The sequence below is a fragment of the Rhyacophila brunnea genome, unplaced genomic scaffold, assembly GCF_057557595.1.
Source record: "Rhyacophila brunnea isolate RB1 unplaced genomic scaffold, BYU_Rbru_1.0 scaffold_1, whole genome shotgun sequence".
NCBI lineage: Eukaryota > Metazoa > Arthropoda > Insecta > Trichoptera > Rhyacophilidae > Rhyacophila > Rhyacophila brunnea.
In genome coordinates this window covers 28823065-28838756 of record NW_028232751.1, presented here as the reverse complement: position 1 = coordinate 28838756, position 15692 = coordinate 28823065, and the positions used below count along the sequence as shown (strand labels likewise).

General features: G+C 32.5%; 1 protein-coding gene across 1 annotated transcript in view; it reads right to left on the bottom strand.

Moving 5' to 3' along the window:
* The window catches only part of t (C45 family peptidase tan), a 49675-nt gene that overhangs the window by 4405 nt on the left and 29578 nt on the right, over positions 1-15692 (bottom strand). Inside the window, exons 6-8 of the mRNA XM_085942861.1 lie at positions 13958-14090; positions 11735-11975; positions 1087-1283 (exon numbers count right to left, since the gene is read on the bottom strand). Of these exons, the coding sequence (XP_085798987.1) occupies positions 1087-1283; positions 11735-11975; positions 13958-14090 (571 nt within the window). The remainder of the gene's footprint in view (positions 1-1086; positions 1284-11734; positions 11976-13957; positions 14091-15692) is intronic.

The window sequence follows — 15692 nt, the reverse complement described above, 5'->3', positions numbered from 1 at the left end:
TGAAAAAGGCAACATGTATTTTTATTTGCCCATTCATAGGATTGATCTCGCAATTCTCGGCTTCATATATGGGTGTAGATGCTACTAACTTCATGCCACAATGGATGTGCTAAGTAGGTACTTGTAAAATAGCGTGAGTGTGTTATTATATCAATGCTAAGTATCTATAAAGGTGAGTATATCCCGTTTGTTTGATGTTATTACATGACATCATATTGTTGCTTCGAAATGGAGAAAACATTGCCCGTGACAAAAGTGGATAAAGCAAATTTAAATTGTCATGTTACACAAACAAAATATCTTAATTTGTTTGTTTCTAATATTAATTAGACCCCATGTGGCAGTAGTTGTAGAGTGCCTATCTTTGAAATAATGCATAGTGGTTATTTGTTTTTTTAATGTATGTTTGATTCAGAGCAATGACTCTACAAACTAATAATATGAGTCGCTGAGTCGCTAAACCCGCTTTGGAAGTTTTTTTGAGTTTCGAGTAAATCACGAAAAACTGTTTTGTGTATTTACGATAATGTTGTGTGATGGTGGTGATGTTTGTATAGCAATTTAAACGTATGCTAAAAATCATGGTTTGAATTGCGACGTCTGATTGGTCGACTATGTAAAGCCGACTTAGTAACCTATTATTTATCCTAGAGCCGGTTTGGCGACTCAAGTCAATATTCATTTTGATTTTCTGACGAAACAGAGCGATATTTAAAACTCGCATTTTAACAGGCTGGTAGACCTATCGATATAGCACATACGTACATTCAAAGCTAATTTTATTGAAAAATCGCCCAGAGGGGGTTTGGCAACTAAGGACTCATATAATCTCTACTTTGCGGAGGCCTATATATTCTGCTTAGGAGCGCAAATGTTAGTTTACCTTATAATTATAATATTAAACATGAATAGTCGACAAGTATTACTGGACTCATTCTATTTTAGCACTGTAGGTACAACAAAAGCGTTTCGCAGCTGTATTGGTATTGTTTGCTAGCATCGAGATAGGCATCATCATCGTCTTAACCCTGGGTACCTTACCACTTATATAGTTATATTTACTAATGAAGAAGAAATTTTTTTTACCAGTCGCTATCGTCTTAACACAGTCATCAGGTCCTATGTCCTGGAATACTCGGTAATTTTTACCAGTCTGGTCAGATATCATATCCAAAACATCCTTCTTGTTCAAGGGTCGCTCATGTTTCTTCAGGGCGCTGAGTCTTTCAGTACTGCTGTTGATAATCAATCCCGTCGTCTCGGGAACTTTAAGTCTCAAATATCTAGAAAAACATAAATTTTTGCTGTTTAGTAGGAGTACATACACAATAAATTATCATATCATAGATAAAACTCTGAGTACAATAGTTTATTATTGCACTTTATAAGTTTTACCTTTGTTCTGATGAAATAGGCTTGGGTACCTGAACCAACAAAAATATTTTAACAATAATATTATAACTGCAATAGCTAGAAGAAAGTGGTACAATTTGATTCTGATCACTGCCAGATTACACATTCCTGATCACTACCAGAGTCGAGTTAACTCATCAAAGCATGTGTGTCGTTTCAGGTCATGGACGAGTTAACTCGTGCGTTTTTGTAAATGTCATAATTTCTGAATAACGTCATTAATTTTCTACAAAACATGTATCTCAATTTTTGTCAGTTTTGAGTTATTTGATGTAATGAATTCAGAATTTGAATACGCACATATTCCACTGACAAGTATCTCAAAATATACTTTATACTTAACATAATAGATTTAAACAATGACAAAAAAATCGTATCACAATAAAAGTCTTTTGTAAATATTATCAACTCGTATCTTAAGATACATGTTTGTAAGTACACAAAATACTGAACTTTGACCAATGTTTATACTGAAGTTTTTTCTCGCAAGTCAAGATACGTGCTTACTGCAGTAATATTGTGAAATTATTCACAGTAAAGTTGCAATGCATTCTCGTATCTTCGAAAATATGACTGATCGGTCGCAAGAGTAGTGCTATAGATTGAAGAAGCAACATTTTTTCCATAAAACTATGTGTAACTATACTGAATAGATATTTCACAGAAGAAAATTTATTTCTGAATTAAAAACTGAGAGAATAAAGTTATTTTTTGCCTCTCCTGAAAAGTTATTTTCTGAGATACATGGTTGTAGAAAAGACACAACGATAAACAGATTTTCTAAATATTTATCATTTTAGTGGGAAAATATTCACGATAAACTCGAGTAACATGTTGATTTGGTAAGTTTTCACAAATATTTATCATTGTGTTCCTATTTAATTTTGTTTAAGGGGGGACATGCTCGTCGAAGGTCAAAATTGAGTTTTTATTGTATTTTCAAACCATGATCCTGGACACTCCTTAAACGTTGTAGATAATCTATTTATATAATTTGGAAGCCTTATTATCTTTTATAGTTATTTTAAACATTTGATGACTGCATAAAGTATTTTTGTTACATAAAATAGTATTCTTTTAAACCTCTCGCTCTAATGTTTTAGAATATAGTCATATTTCGGTACATAACTGTGCAGTGGTGTTAAGATTTTTTACATTTATTAATTTTTAAACGCATTTATAAAACCATTAGTATAATTTATTACGAGATAATTTTTGTAAAATATTCACGATAAAAAATTATATTGATAATCTCTGTGATCCCAAATTTGACAAGAATTAGGCATTTTATTATTCAAAAAATCGGCAAGATTATCACATTTGAAGATAATTCTAAAGATATTTATTATAAGCTATGTTTTTGACCATTCAAGTGTGATAAACATTTTATGAATAATGATAGCTTTATAATAATTATTGACCTAAGAATAAGGTAGTGTTTTTTTGAAATACGCCATTTCTTTTGTCATTCCCTAGTGGTTAAGCTACAACATACGGCCGTAGCCATAAATTGACAAACTATAATTAAAGTAGGGAGTAAAATTATGTTAACGCGCGTGTTTGAACATGTACCTAACCGATTTTTTTTTTATTTTTTTTTAAACGGTAGGGGAGAGCAGGTAGGATTCGTACACAGGGAGCATTCGTACAGTGGCGATATCTTCACTATCCAATTCATTGGCCTGCTCGCGTTTGTGTGTGTGACTCCCGCCCATACGTATAGTGTAACCGCGGGGCAGGACATCAGTGCAGCCAACAGTTTCGACGGATCACGCCGATACGTGTTTTTGCTCTACGTAAGTATTTTTTGTATTAACTTTTGAACACGCTTAACTGTTATAAGTTTTGCACGAATGTTATAAGTGACTTAGTATAGTTTATGAAGTGATAACTTCGTTTAATATGTAAATAGTCATTTTAGGCTAACTATAGCGGCTATTTTTATTTTCAATTAATTTATTGATTTCTCGGTTCGGGGTACCTTCGTGCAGTTATGAGTGGGGTAGATTCATACTGTACGAATGCTCCCCATTCCTAACTGCGTGGCAGTAGAAAGATTGTTTACCAAAAATATTATTGTTACAGAACCATGCCGCGAATATATATGAAAAAGGGGACAAGAACAGGAGACGTTGATGAAGATGCAATGATGCAAGATGCAGCCGTTAGAATCCACTTAAGGTGTACAATAAACTTCTACAGCGGGCCAAGATGCCAATGTGCCAGAAACTCTACTTGCAGAAACAGAGATTACTCAACAAGATCTTCCATGGAGCTCAGCGCCAGTATCACCCTCCTTGCTATCACCTACAACTGCGCCTGCATCTTTATCAACTGTAGGATTAATAACTCCAGAAATTATCCGGCCCTATCCCAGAGTGGACAGAAATGCGTTAAAAAAGTCGAAGAAAGGAAAACTACCAGGAAAATCGAGAATATATACAGATACTTCTGAAAAAAATAGACTAGAAGAAATAGAAAAAGCAAAAAAGTTGAAGAAGCAAGAGCAAGAGAGGAAACAAAGGGCTAATGAGATGAAGCAAGCATTACATTTACTGTCAGATACAAGAACCAAAACAAAACTTCAGGGACAACCAAACCAAAGAGGCAAAATAAAACTGTAAAGACTGATAGTCAGGATGAAACTGATTGTGAGGATGAGGCTAATATGAGTTTAAGAGAAAATTCTTGTTCTCCCATCGAAGAGACGTCTGAAGGATCGGATACTAAGAATGAAACTCCAGTTACGTCAGAGAACATCAAAGAAGAACGCTTTGTGATAGTAGAGTTCAATAAAACAAAGACCGTTTTATATTATCTTGGACAGGTGCTTAAAAAATATAGTCCGGTTGAATACAAAGTTTCATTTTTGAGGAAGAAGCCTCATACCTGGAAATTTATCTTTCCCACTACCAAAGATGAAGGAACAGTTTACATATCAGATGTGGTATGTGTTTTCCCGCTATCAAAATCTGCTTTTACAGCAAGAACAGCCCGGATAATATTTAGCTTCGAAAAAGACCTATCTATGTATAATGTTGGATAGTACAACTATTAAATACATAAGATTAAGACCTATTACTCTAATGGTAAATTTGATAATGTTGATTTATTCGTTCCTTTATTAAGTTTTTATGACTAAGTAGTTATAAGCACTTTAAAAACCATAACTGTTAATTATTATTACATGAAGGCTGATTCTGTGTTAGCTTTGATCTCAATACATGATTATATTACATTGAATAAATAGCATTTTCTTTGACTGTACGAAGGTTCCCCATTATGTACGAATGTGCCCCACACTATGTACGAAGCTACCCCACGTGTGGGGTAGTTTCGTACGTTTTCCATTTTTCAGAAAAGTTACCGTAGTTTCGCCATGCTGATTTGTATCTAAACTACACTTCACTATTATTAAAGCCAAATATATTGGAAATATAGGCAGGATTGAAGTTATTTTAAAATATCTTACAGTTTTGTATTTATACGGCTTAGAGTAAAAAGTGTACGAATCCTACCTGCTTTCCCCTACATGTTCAAACACGCGCGTTAATATCATTTTACTCCCTATTTCAATTATAGTTTGTCAATTTATGGCTACGGCCGTATGTTGTAGCTTAACCACTGGGGAATGACAAAAGAAATGGCGTATTTCAAAAAAACACTACCTTATTCTTATGTCAATAATTATTATAAAGCAATCATTATTCATAAGATGTTTATCACACTTGAATGGTCAAAGACATAGCTTATAATAAATATCTTTAGAATCATCTTCAAATGTGTTAATCTTGCCGATTTTTTGAATAATAAAATGCCTAATTCTTGTCAAATTTGGGATCACAGAGATTATCAATATAATTTTTTATCGTGAATATTTTACAAAAATTATCTCGTAATAAATTATGCAAATGGTTTTATAAATGCGTTTAAAAATTAATAAATGTAAAAAATTTTAACACCACTGCACAGTTATGTACCGAAATATGACTATATTCTAAAACATTAGAGCGAGAGGTTTAAAAGAATACTATTTTATGTAACAAAAATACTTTATGCAGTCATCAAATGTTTAAAATAACTATAAAGGATAATAAGGCTTCAAAATTATATAAATAGATTATCTACAACGTTTAAGGAGTGTCCAGGATCATGGTTTGAAAATACAATAAAAACTCAATTTTGACCTTCGACGAGCATGTCCCCCCTTAAGAGATTTATTTTATTCCAAAAATAGCTGGCCTATAAGTATCCACCTTGTAGAAATTGGCTGGCACTCTGAAAAGGTTAAATAGATTTTGAAGCATGGATTTCAAACTTTGCACATACTTCATATCTGCTTGGGACTTTTGCAATGCTATAATAATAAAATTATTACAAATAAATAGATACATTAACATTCAATTTGCCAGTCTCATAATAATCAGGCGGACAATTGGTCATCTTAAAAAAATAATTTTCACACTTCACACAATTATAGCTAAACAACTTAAAAACGGACCTGCGCAGAAGCACATTTACTTTTGTGCGCATATAGTAGGTGTGTAAACGCTGCATCTGTGAGCATAAACGCTGTATCTGTGTGTGAAAAGTCTGTTTTACATGATACAATAGTATATTTACAGTTTTACAATAATTATTACCCCATCTCGATCGGGGTATTACACAAAATCTTTACAAAGACAAGTATGAGAAATTATTGTTTTTAATGTGACCGAATATTTAATAGTGATGACAGTACAATTATAATGATAGGTAGATATATATTTTTATAGAAAATGATTTTCACATTATGCGTTTTTATAATAACTTTACTTAAAATACCAATTAAAAGACATTATTTGATAATTATAAAAAAATGGGATTGGGTCATCGATATATTTAATAATAATATGTACATAATACGGTTCACTTCTACTTATTAAGTCTTAATTTGTGTTCTCCTAATTATTTCATTAATAAATACCTGCAGCAATAAAATCAGTTAATGTGATTTATTTCCTTCCAAACTCAATAATTACCCTAACTATCTTAAGTTAACCTAACTATCATAATACTAATAATTAAAAGGTGAAATTATTTAAATTGTTAATCTATTGTTAATTATCGAATAATAATAAGGCTGCTAAGTGAATTACTGAGAATATAATTGTTATAAATTAAAAACCTAATTTCGCAAGATTGGTTTTCTCAAAAAATGACAACACAAAAAATCTTCTATACGCGACTAAAGCGACTTTCTGTTTTTGCCGAGATCTTGTTGTGGGGTTTAATAATTTATTCATATTGAAAGTAACTTTGACGATTTTCTACGTGTAGTACGGGCTGTTTCCTTCTTAGATGTTCATGTACTGGCCGAAAACAGCAGAACACAACTGAACATCAAAAAGTTAAATTTTATGTTGTCGGACTATAAGTTCACAGTACATAATGGAAATTTGATGCAATATGGTAATTCACTAATATACGCATGACGGAAATACTTATGCATTAAAATTAAAATTTGTGCTTGCTGTAGTTGCACTGAGAAGTACAAAGTGATCCAATATTATTATTGTATTTTTATGGATGATTCATTTCATACGGTGCGATTGTAACATATAAATATATTTAACACATGCAATGTAACTGAATAAGAATATATTATGATAATACTGTGCAGAATATTTTCGTTGCAGTTCTTTGTTAACTGGTGAATAACATATCTGTGGTAGAAATTTGCCGATTAATCCAGGTTAATTCAGAGCCAACTGTAGTAGAAAATACTGTAAATGATTTAAATTTTAAAATATAAAATACCTAATTGGGAATATCTCTGTAAATGAATAATCATGGGTTACTACTATAATTTGTACTATGAATGTAGGTCAGGTGGTTATATAATTTTATTCCTTCCTGTTATATTATGTAGGTATCTAAAGTTGGTTAATTACAAAATTTTCAGCATTGTCATTCAATATACTATTAAAACATAAATATTTATATTTCCTTAATATTTTTTTGTGAAAAACATTATTATTTTATAGCAATCACATAAAAAATAAAATTAATATGTTTTAATGTCAAGGTCCACGGACAACAGTGTGTTATTAAACCAAAATTTTTATACAACATATTCATTGTGTAATAATACAATTATTACAACATGCACATAATATTAATACATTATGTATATTCTTATTTTAAATTGGTAAACAATGCTAATTAATATATGAATGCAAATCGAAATACGCATGCGAGTCATGAACTTTTTTCATATTATTCATTACTAAATGTTATCAGCTAAGTTTACTATACAAATCGCCTCCTTCTAGCAAAATCAGTAACATGATTATAATATTATTTTGAGAGTATTTGTCGTAGAGTTGAAAATATAGATATCTTACATATTTGTGAATTGAGAATGTTTCAAAACATCCATATTAATTATATCTTAATTCAAAGTTTAGTGAATTCGCATATGTGTGTAAGTAGGTATTATTTGTTATAAACATGCCAAAGTTCGCTGCAATAAGTTGCTTTGGTGGTGAACTGACCTTAACCTACATATGTTTCAAGCATGGTTATTTTTTACCAAACGACTTTGGAATAACATATTGTATGGTAGTAAAGTAAGGGATGATTTCTTATTGAGAAATATTATTCGTAAAAGGTTTATTTTCAAACAGGCGTTTCTGTAAAATTCACAAATGTCGAATAGGTCAATTCATTACCAGGGTGCATAATGTAGAAACACATAAAAATTACCAATAATCATAGAATGAATACTACACAGTTTAAAAATAGCAATCTCCTAATTACAGATAATGCTAATCTATTTTATTTATTTACAATTACACCAACAAATCACGTTATACTCTTTGTTTTGTTTTCAATCATCTCCTATATATTATAATCCTAAGAGATTTTGGAAAATACACCAACAGCTCATTTAAGCGACATTTTATTGTTATTTTTACATCTTCACTTCGAAATGTGCGCTACCGATTCATCTACCGAGTGAATTGAACACATTTCAGAAATTTTCCATGATTTTACATGTACGTGACGTTTATATCCGATATGTTCTTACACATCGTATGCAATCGCCATATTTACTGTTTACGCCCCACAGAATGACGTCTTCGTCGCTTAAGACCTTCTAATCCTTTATTTGACAAACGAATTCGATTATTTTTATTCAAATATCGTAATGTAGGCATTAGTGCACTTTTTTCCGGTGAAAAAACCATAATCCTGGTACAATTCACTACGTATAATATCTTTTGATAGGAGCGTGCGCCACTGTCCGCCATTTCATAGATAACATGATATTCCAAATTTGATTTTTTAAATACTTCTTTGTGGCTGTTACGCACTATTTTTTTTATTGAATAATTACCTAGGCTACTAATTTCCATAGATCACAATATAGTCATATTAAACTAACAAAGTTGCCATTGCAAACAATGAAAGAAATTATACGAATTGTTATAGTTATCAAAATGAGTCATATTGTATAATATCTACCTATTTTCATCATAAATCTTGACCTATCCACTGCTGGATGAAGGCCTCCTCAGCCTTATTCGACTCCTTACTTACACATGAATTGTTATATTTATCAAAATCAGTGAAATTATATTATTATCTACCTATCTATATATAATAATGCCATTATTATCACGAGCCTCAATAAATCCACTGCTGGATGAAGGCCTCTCTACGTTGATTGTATTATGACAGTATTGAATTTCTAATGTTATTTATCTACATATTCATATTGTCATCATAATCATCATCATCATCAACCAGGATCAATCCACTGCTGGATGAAGAGTTCCGCAACCTGATTCTACTACTATTGGTTTAACGAATTTGTGATATTATACATATTTCTATCCATCTTATCATCATCGACTTGAACCAATCCACTGCTGGATAATGGCCTCCCTAGCCCGAATCTACTCCTTTCTGTCATATGAATTGCTGTATTTATCAAAATCGGTGATACTATATTTATCTACATATTCATATTGTCATCATCATCATCATCAACCAGAATCAATCCTCTGCTTAATAAAGACCTCCATAGACTGATTCTACTCCTTTTTGTCATATGAATTTCTGTATTTATCAAAATCGGTTATATTATATTTATCTACATATTCATATCATCATCATCATCATCACATCGACCTGAACCAATACACTGCCTAATAAAGACCTCCCTAGCCTGATTTTACTCTGTTATGTCATATGAATCCCTGTATTTATAAAAATCGGTGATATTATATATTTTATCTGCATATTCATATCATCATCATCATCAACCAGGATTAATCCACTGCTTAATAAAGACCTCCCTAGCCTGATTCTACTTCTTTCTGTCATATGAATTTCTGTATTTATCAAAATCGGTGATATTATATTTATCTACATATTCATATCGTCATTATCATCATCATCGACTTGAACCAATCCACTGCTTATTAAAGACCTCCCTAGCCTGATTCTACTCCTTTCTGTCATATGAATTGCAGTATTTATCAAAATCGGTGATATTATATTTATCTACATATTCATATCGTCATCATCATCATTATCATCATCATCATCATCGACCTGAACCAATCCACTGCTTAATAAAGACCTCGCTAGCCTGATTCTACTCCTTTCTGTGATATGAATTTATGTATTTATCCAAATCGGTGATATTACATTTATCTACATATTCATATCGTCATCATCATCAACCAGGATCAATCCACTGCTGGATGAAGGGTTCCGCAACCTGATTCTACTACTATATTATACCTATTTCTATCGTCCTTATCATCATTGACCTGAACCCATCTACTGCTGGATAATGGCCTCCCAAGCCTGATTCTACTCCTTTCTGTCATTTGAATTGCTGTATTTATCAAAATCGGTGATATTATATTATATCTATTTATATTTCCATTATCATTATGAGCCTGAATCAATCCACCGGTGGATGAAGGCCTCTCTAAGTTGTTTGAATTTCTGTCGGTCATATGAATTGCTATATTTATCAAAATTGCTGATATTATATTTACCCATTCATAATATCGTCATTATCATCATCAACCAAGATTAATCCACTGCTGGATGAAGGTTATCCCAACCTAATTCTACTCTTCTTGGTCATATAAACTGCAATATTTTTTTAAATTTGTGATTTTATATACCTACCCATTTATATCGTCATTATCGTCATCAACCTGTATCAATCCACTGCTGGATGAAGGCTTCTTTAAGCTGATTCCACATCTTTAGGTCTTATAAATTCCTATTTTTATCAGATATAATATGTATTGCTTCATTATTTATCAACATTTGTCTCGATATGAATGTCCCGCACCGGGAAACTATATTGTTTAAGGTTAATTTTTAAATCAAAATATGATTTTTTAAATATTATTCTATGGCTCCGAGCATTTATTTTTTATAGACAATGAAACAAAATAATGTTTAAATTTATTTTTTATGCTGCTAACCTTTTTCTATTATGTAAATGGGACCCGAAAGAGATTAATATTCACGTTATATTGGATCGCTATTTATGATAATCACGATTGAGATGTATAATTATTTATCATATTTATATTTATCATATTTATATTTGTGCATTTGCACATACCTACACATATATTGTATTAAAATTAAAATGACAGTGGTAGCAATCGGCGATTGCCAGCTGTTCTGCTAGGCCTAGCAGCCTGAAATGGTGTCAGACGATATTGAGAAGGCCAGACTCCAGAATAGACTACGCACATGACTCCAAATTTGTATTGGAAGTGACGACATGCAAATCGTAAAACTGACAAATCAGCTAAATTTTCAACTATCTGACGTGAATGAAAATCCATTCCGAAGGGAAAACTATGGCGCCGTCTATACACGCTTTACAATTATTATATTAAAATCCAACACCAAGTCACTATGATGAAAAGCTGTCTGCAAGACCTAGCGAGACAGACTGGCGAGAGCCAGTTGGCTCAGCTAGTTACTATAATTAACCTACTATGCATCTTGGATGCCTCCATTAAATGTATTCCTATCTGATAAAGGTATTGATGATAAATGATGAGGGGCTCAAAGGACAACTTTAGTGGCCCAAGCCCAAAATGATTTTTTTGAGTAAATCCTATTTAAAAAAATCTATTTTAATTCAACATTGTTTGGCTGAAATTTGGCAAATTTATGAAAAGATCATTTATGATTTTAAATCAAGTACTGTTAGAACTTGATAAGAAAAAAATGTGGCTTGGTCTAATTAATTGTCCTTTGAACTCTTCCAATATAAAGTAGCCCTCACGTATTGCAATGAAGATAATATTCCCCGGGGCTAGCAGTAAAAATGCTGAGCTGCGATCGGTCCTGTCCTTCGGCAGGTGGCGCCATTTCGATGTTGTGGAAGAGGCGGTCGCCTTCCTGGCCGAGGAATGTCATGTTGACTGAGCAGCCATCGGCTGCACCGCAACCGACGTCAGCCAGAACTGCTTCAGCTCCAGCTTGATTCTCCACACTCAGAAGTGCTCGGGTTAAAAATGTCCTTGCTGGTGGATTAAGATTCAAAAGGCATGATCAAAATGTCAATTTTATAGAAAAAACAATAAAGTTGGCTACCTATATAATTAAAATTATTATAAGTTACAATTTACCATTGTAATGTTTTTGCTACTTACAATTCAAATTTATATTAAAAATTATATAAGTAACGAAATTAAAAGGGTCGCAATATGATTCAAATTTATTTTATACAAAGTGTACATTACAAATTACGAATTCAATAATATTACCAATAAGCAAAAATAGCATAATAGGAGTACGTACACAAATCATAAAAAAAAGTTCATGGGAGTACATCGAGTGGGGTAAGTGGTGGAATATTATTTAAGTATTTATAAATCTACATTCACCTAAACTCATATTCGCGCAAGTGGAATACATCAATAGCTTTGCACTTTAGAAGGACAAATAAATTGACACTCAAGATTTATAAGATAGTTATCACTTATCAGGAACACACTGGTCGATATTACAAAAAATGGCAGATGTCTCGTTCACACCACATATAAGCGAAAAGAATATGTGGCCAATAAAGGTCTCTTTTAGACTACTACATGGTATGCAAGCACACCTAATATAAAAGCAGACAAATCCATTGATAATATCCATACAGTGAGTGTCAAAGTCTCAAATTTTTTCTTTGAACCCTCTCTGACATAAGACCAGGGCTTTTTTTAAAAAAAAAAGGTGTCGGAACTCACTTCTTGCCAAACAATTTACCTACTGTTAAAACCTCATATATTTGAATAAAAGTAAATAGTGATTTCCATGGTACCTACTCCTGAAGAGGGCCCCCTACCTATCACTAAGGATAAAGGAGTGTAATGCTCTATAGTAGTGTTTTTCAAATGGTGTTCGAGGTATAATTAAAGGTATTCAGTGTATCAACAAACATTAACCAAAAAATGCAATTACATAACTACCTATGTTAAAATGTTAATACGCTCGAAGGAAATTAGGCAATTTTTTTTACGATTAGACCAATTTTGTGATGTGCGTTATTTCAATTATCTGGTCGATACCCCAGGCTAAAGCCCTGTCAAGTCCCCCTTTGTGGGGGCCATAGTGATTTCAAAAGTTCAGTCCAATTTTCGTCTGACAAATCGTCTCGATTCCTTTTCTTATATTTAGAGTCTATGGCCGAATATCTTCTTCCACTGAGTCACCACCGATCAATGTATTTCGAATGATCGAAACGTGTCAAATATGGTCCGACGAGTTGATGACCAAAAGTGCCGAAACTGTTTTGGTCTTAAACGAAGCTCTTATTTGCAAAAATTTGCGTTCACATTCACTTGAAGAAATGGTACCTAATAGAATTCAATGCTCATATTAAACGCGATAGGCAGTTTTTCAGGATATGTCTTTTCATATGAGATGATTCAGGAAAATTAACTTGTAATATGTAATCGCGAACAATGTTTCATCTAATTGCTTTTGAAACATTAAAAATACCGTGAAAAAAGGTGCCGGAATGCCGTTCCACCGCGTTACATTACAAAAAAAGCCCTGCATAAGCTCATACTTCAACTAATACAGCTTAATTTATTAATAATGTGCAAAGGATCATTTTATTACATAGAATCATTAACTCATACTTAGGTTTCAGTTGCAAATACAAAATCCTAAAGTAATCCAAAAAGTGAGCACTGCGGAATAGGTTAATGACATGACTCTTATCACTCTTATCGCTATGTAGGTAAAATTCATTTTTCAAGCACATAGAATGTATATTATTTTATGTGCCAATACTCGAGTGGGTATGTTAGCAAAATATAACAATCCGACTTTAAAGTTAACGTTAAAAACAGTAAAGTAGAATTTATAATCGCAAATTTAACTTTGAAGTTGATTTACTCAATTTGGTTACCTGTGCACCTGCATCTGTTTATTCGTTGGCTGTTTGATTGACCTGTGATTAAAAAGCTAGCTAGTGTCCGAAAAAGGAGTATAATAAGACATAGCTTACGAATTTTTCCTGATCTCAGTGTCCGAGCACTTAGTGTGTTGATGCTGAAGACGAGTCCGTGTTGGTTGAATCCCATTGTGTAGCCGGGAAGGTGACCTGCATACACCAGTGAACTGAAGCGTTCCTCTTTCACCTTCGAAATTAAATTATAAAATAAATTCCATGATTCAATATACTGTACGAAAACATCTTCTTGGCTACGTTTCCAGTCATATAACATACGTTTGAAAGAAAGCATTTCATACTAAAATAATTTATATATTAGTAAATTACTACCTATTCTAGGATAAATTTTATTTCAAAGTTTCGATTCAGATGAAAAGTTTGAGATTAAATATCGTCTATGTAAGTTAAATACCGCGGAAGAACTGTTTGTCAAAATGTTCAGGAGGGACAAAAAACCTCGCAATTTCATCGATAAAAAAGATGAAAAATAAATTTAAGTGCAGTTTATTGTGTCTTCCTGTTTCATATTAGAAAATGTATTTTTACTATCATATGCGTTTGTGCAAATTAATTGCCATAGGAGTATTTTGTAAATCAGTTGGACCTTAAGCGGTATTGCCGCAACTTCCGTTCGTCCATTGTATTGGATCAGCGATATACGCGGTATTGATTTTAACCGAGTGCAAGTAGTCTATTGGTCAATTTCAAAATTTGAATGCACCAATCAATGCGGTTTGTGCCGTTTAACCGAGAGTGCCAAAAATACGTATTTTGAATATATTGGCTCACACGCGGTATTGAACTTACATAGACGATATATTGTTATTTTTGACCAGAAAGAGGGCTCCAGCGTTTTACTTAGAGGAAGATTATAAATAATTCAACTCATAGATGGCAGTAGAATGACATGACATCAAAAATCAATAATTTATATTTTATAGTCTTGTAGGTGGGATGTCATTTTGTAAAAAATAATCAATCATTGGAACGGGGAAATGTTCAGATTGTTTTCAGGGAGTAGGTAGGTAATAGAAGCTTTATTACGTAATCAATGCTTTAAAGTGTTTTAATCGATATTATGTATTTGAAATCAATGTAAGTATGTGGTTTTAATGCAAAGACAACATTAAAATTTGGTATTGAAGACTTCTGTCTAGTGATCTAGTTATCTAAGGATTACGAAATATGCAATTTACTACGATTATACGAAAAATAGCCAGTAAAAGTGTTTTAATTAATGAATCATTATCATCAGCCTGGTTGAATACTTTGCGCTTTAGGCACATTGGGAGGTCATTTTTGAAGACATTATTCAGGCAGCCGAAAGCACTCCAGTCCAGCTTTACTCTGCGAACAATTTCATCAAATATACATCCATTTATAGACACTTGTTGTCCCAGATAGATGTAGTTTTTCACTTGTTCGAGCGTCGTTGATAAGGATCTCTTTTTGGCCTGCAAAGCAGTTGAACATGACTTTCGTCTTTGTTACATTTATTTTCAAGTCATCTTTGTTGCTTAATTCAGCGAGTTCCTGCATTCTGCTTTGGAGGTCTTCTGAGTCTTGCGAGAAAATTACTACATCATCGGCAAAGCACAGATGACTCAAGTATTCTCAATATTCAGGTATTTAATTAATGAATAGTAAACAAATATCCTCTTAAGTCAAAGATAAGCTTACAATTTAAAAAAATAGTTCTTAAAATTATAAGCACCTACCTATTTAAGTATCATAAATATAGTGATTCCAATTGAGATTTTCTAGATAAAGATATATATACTTGTATGCT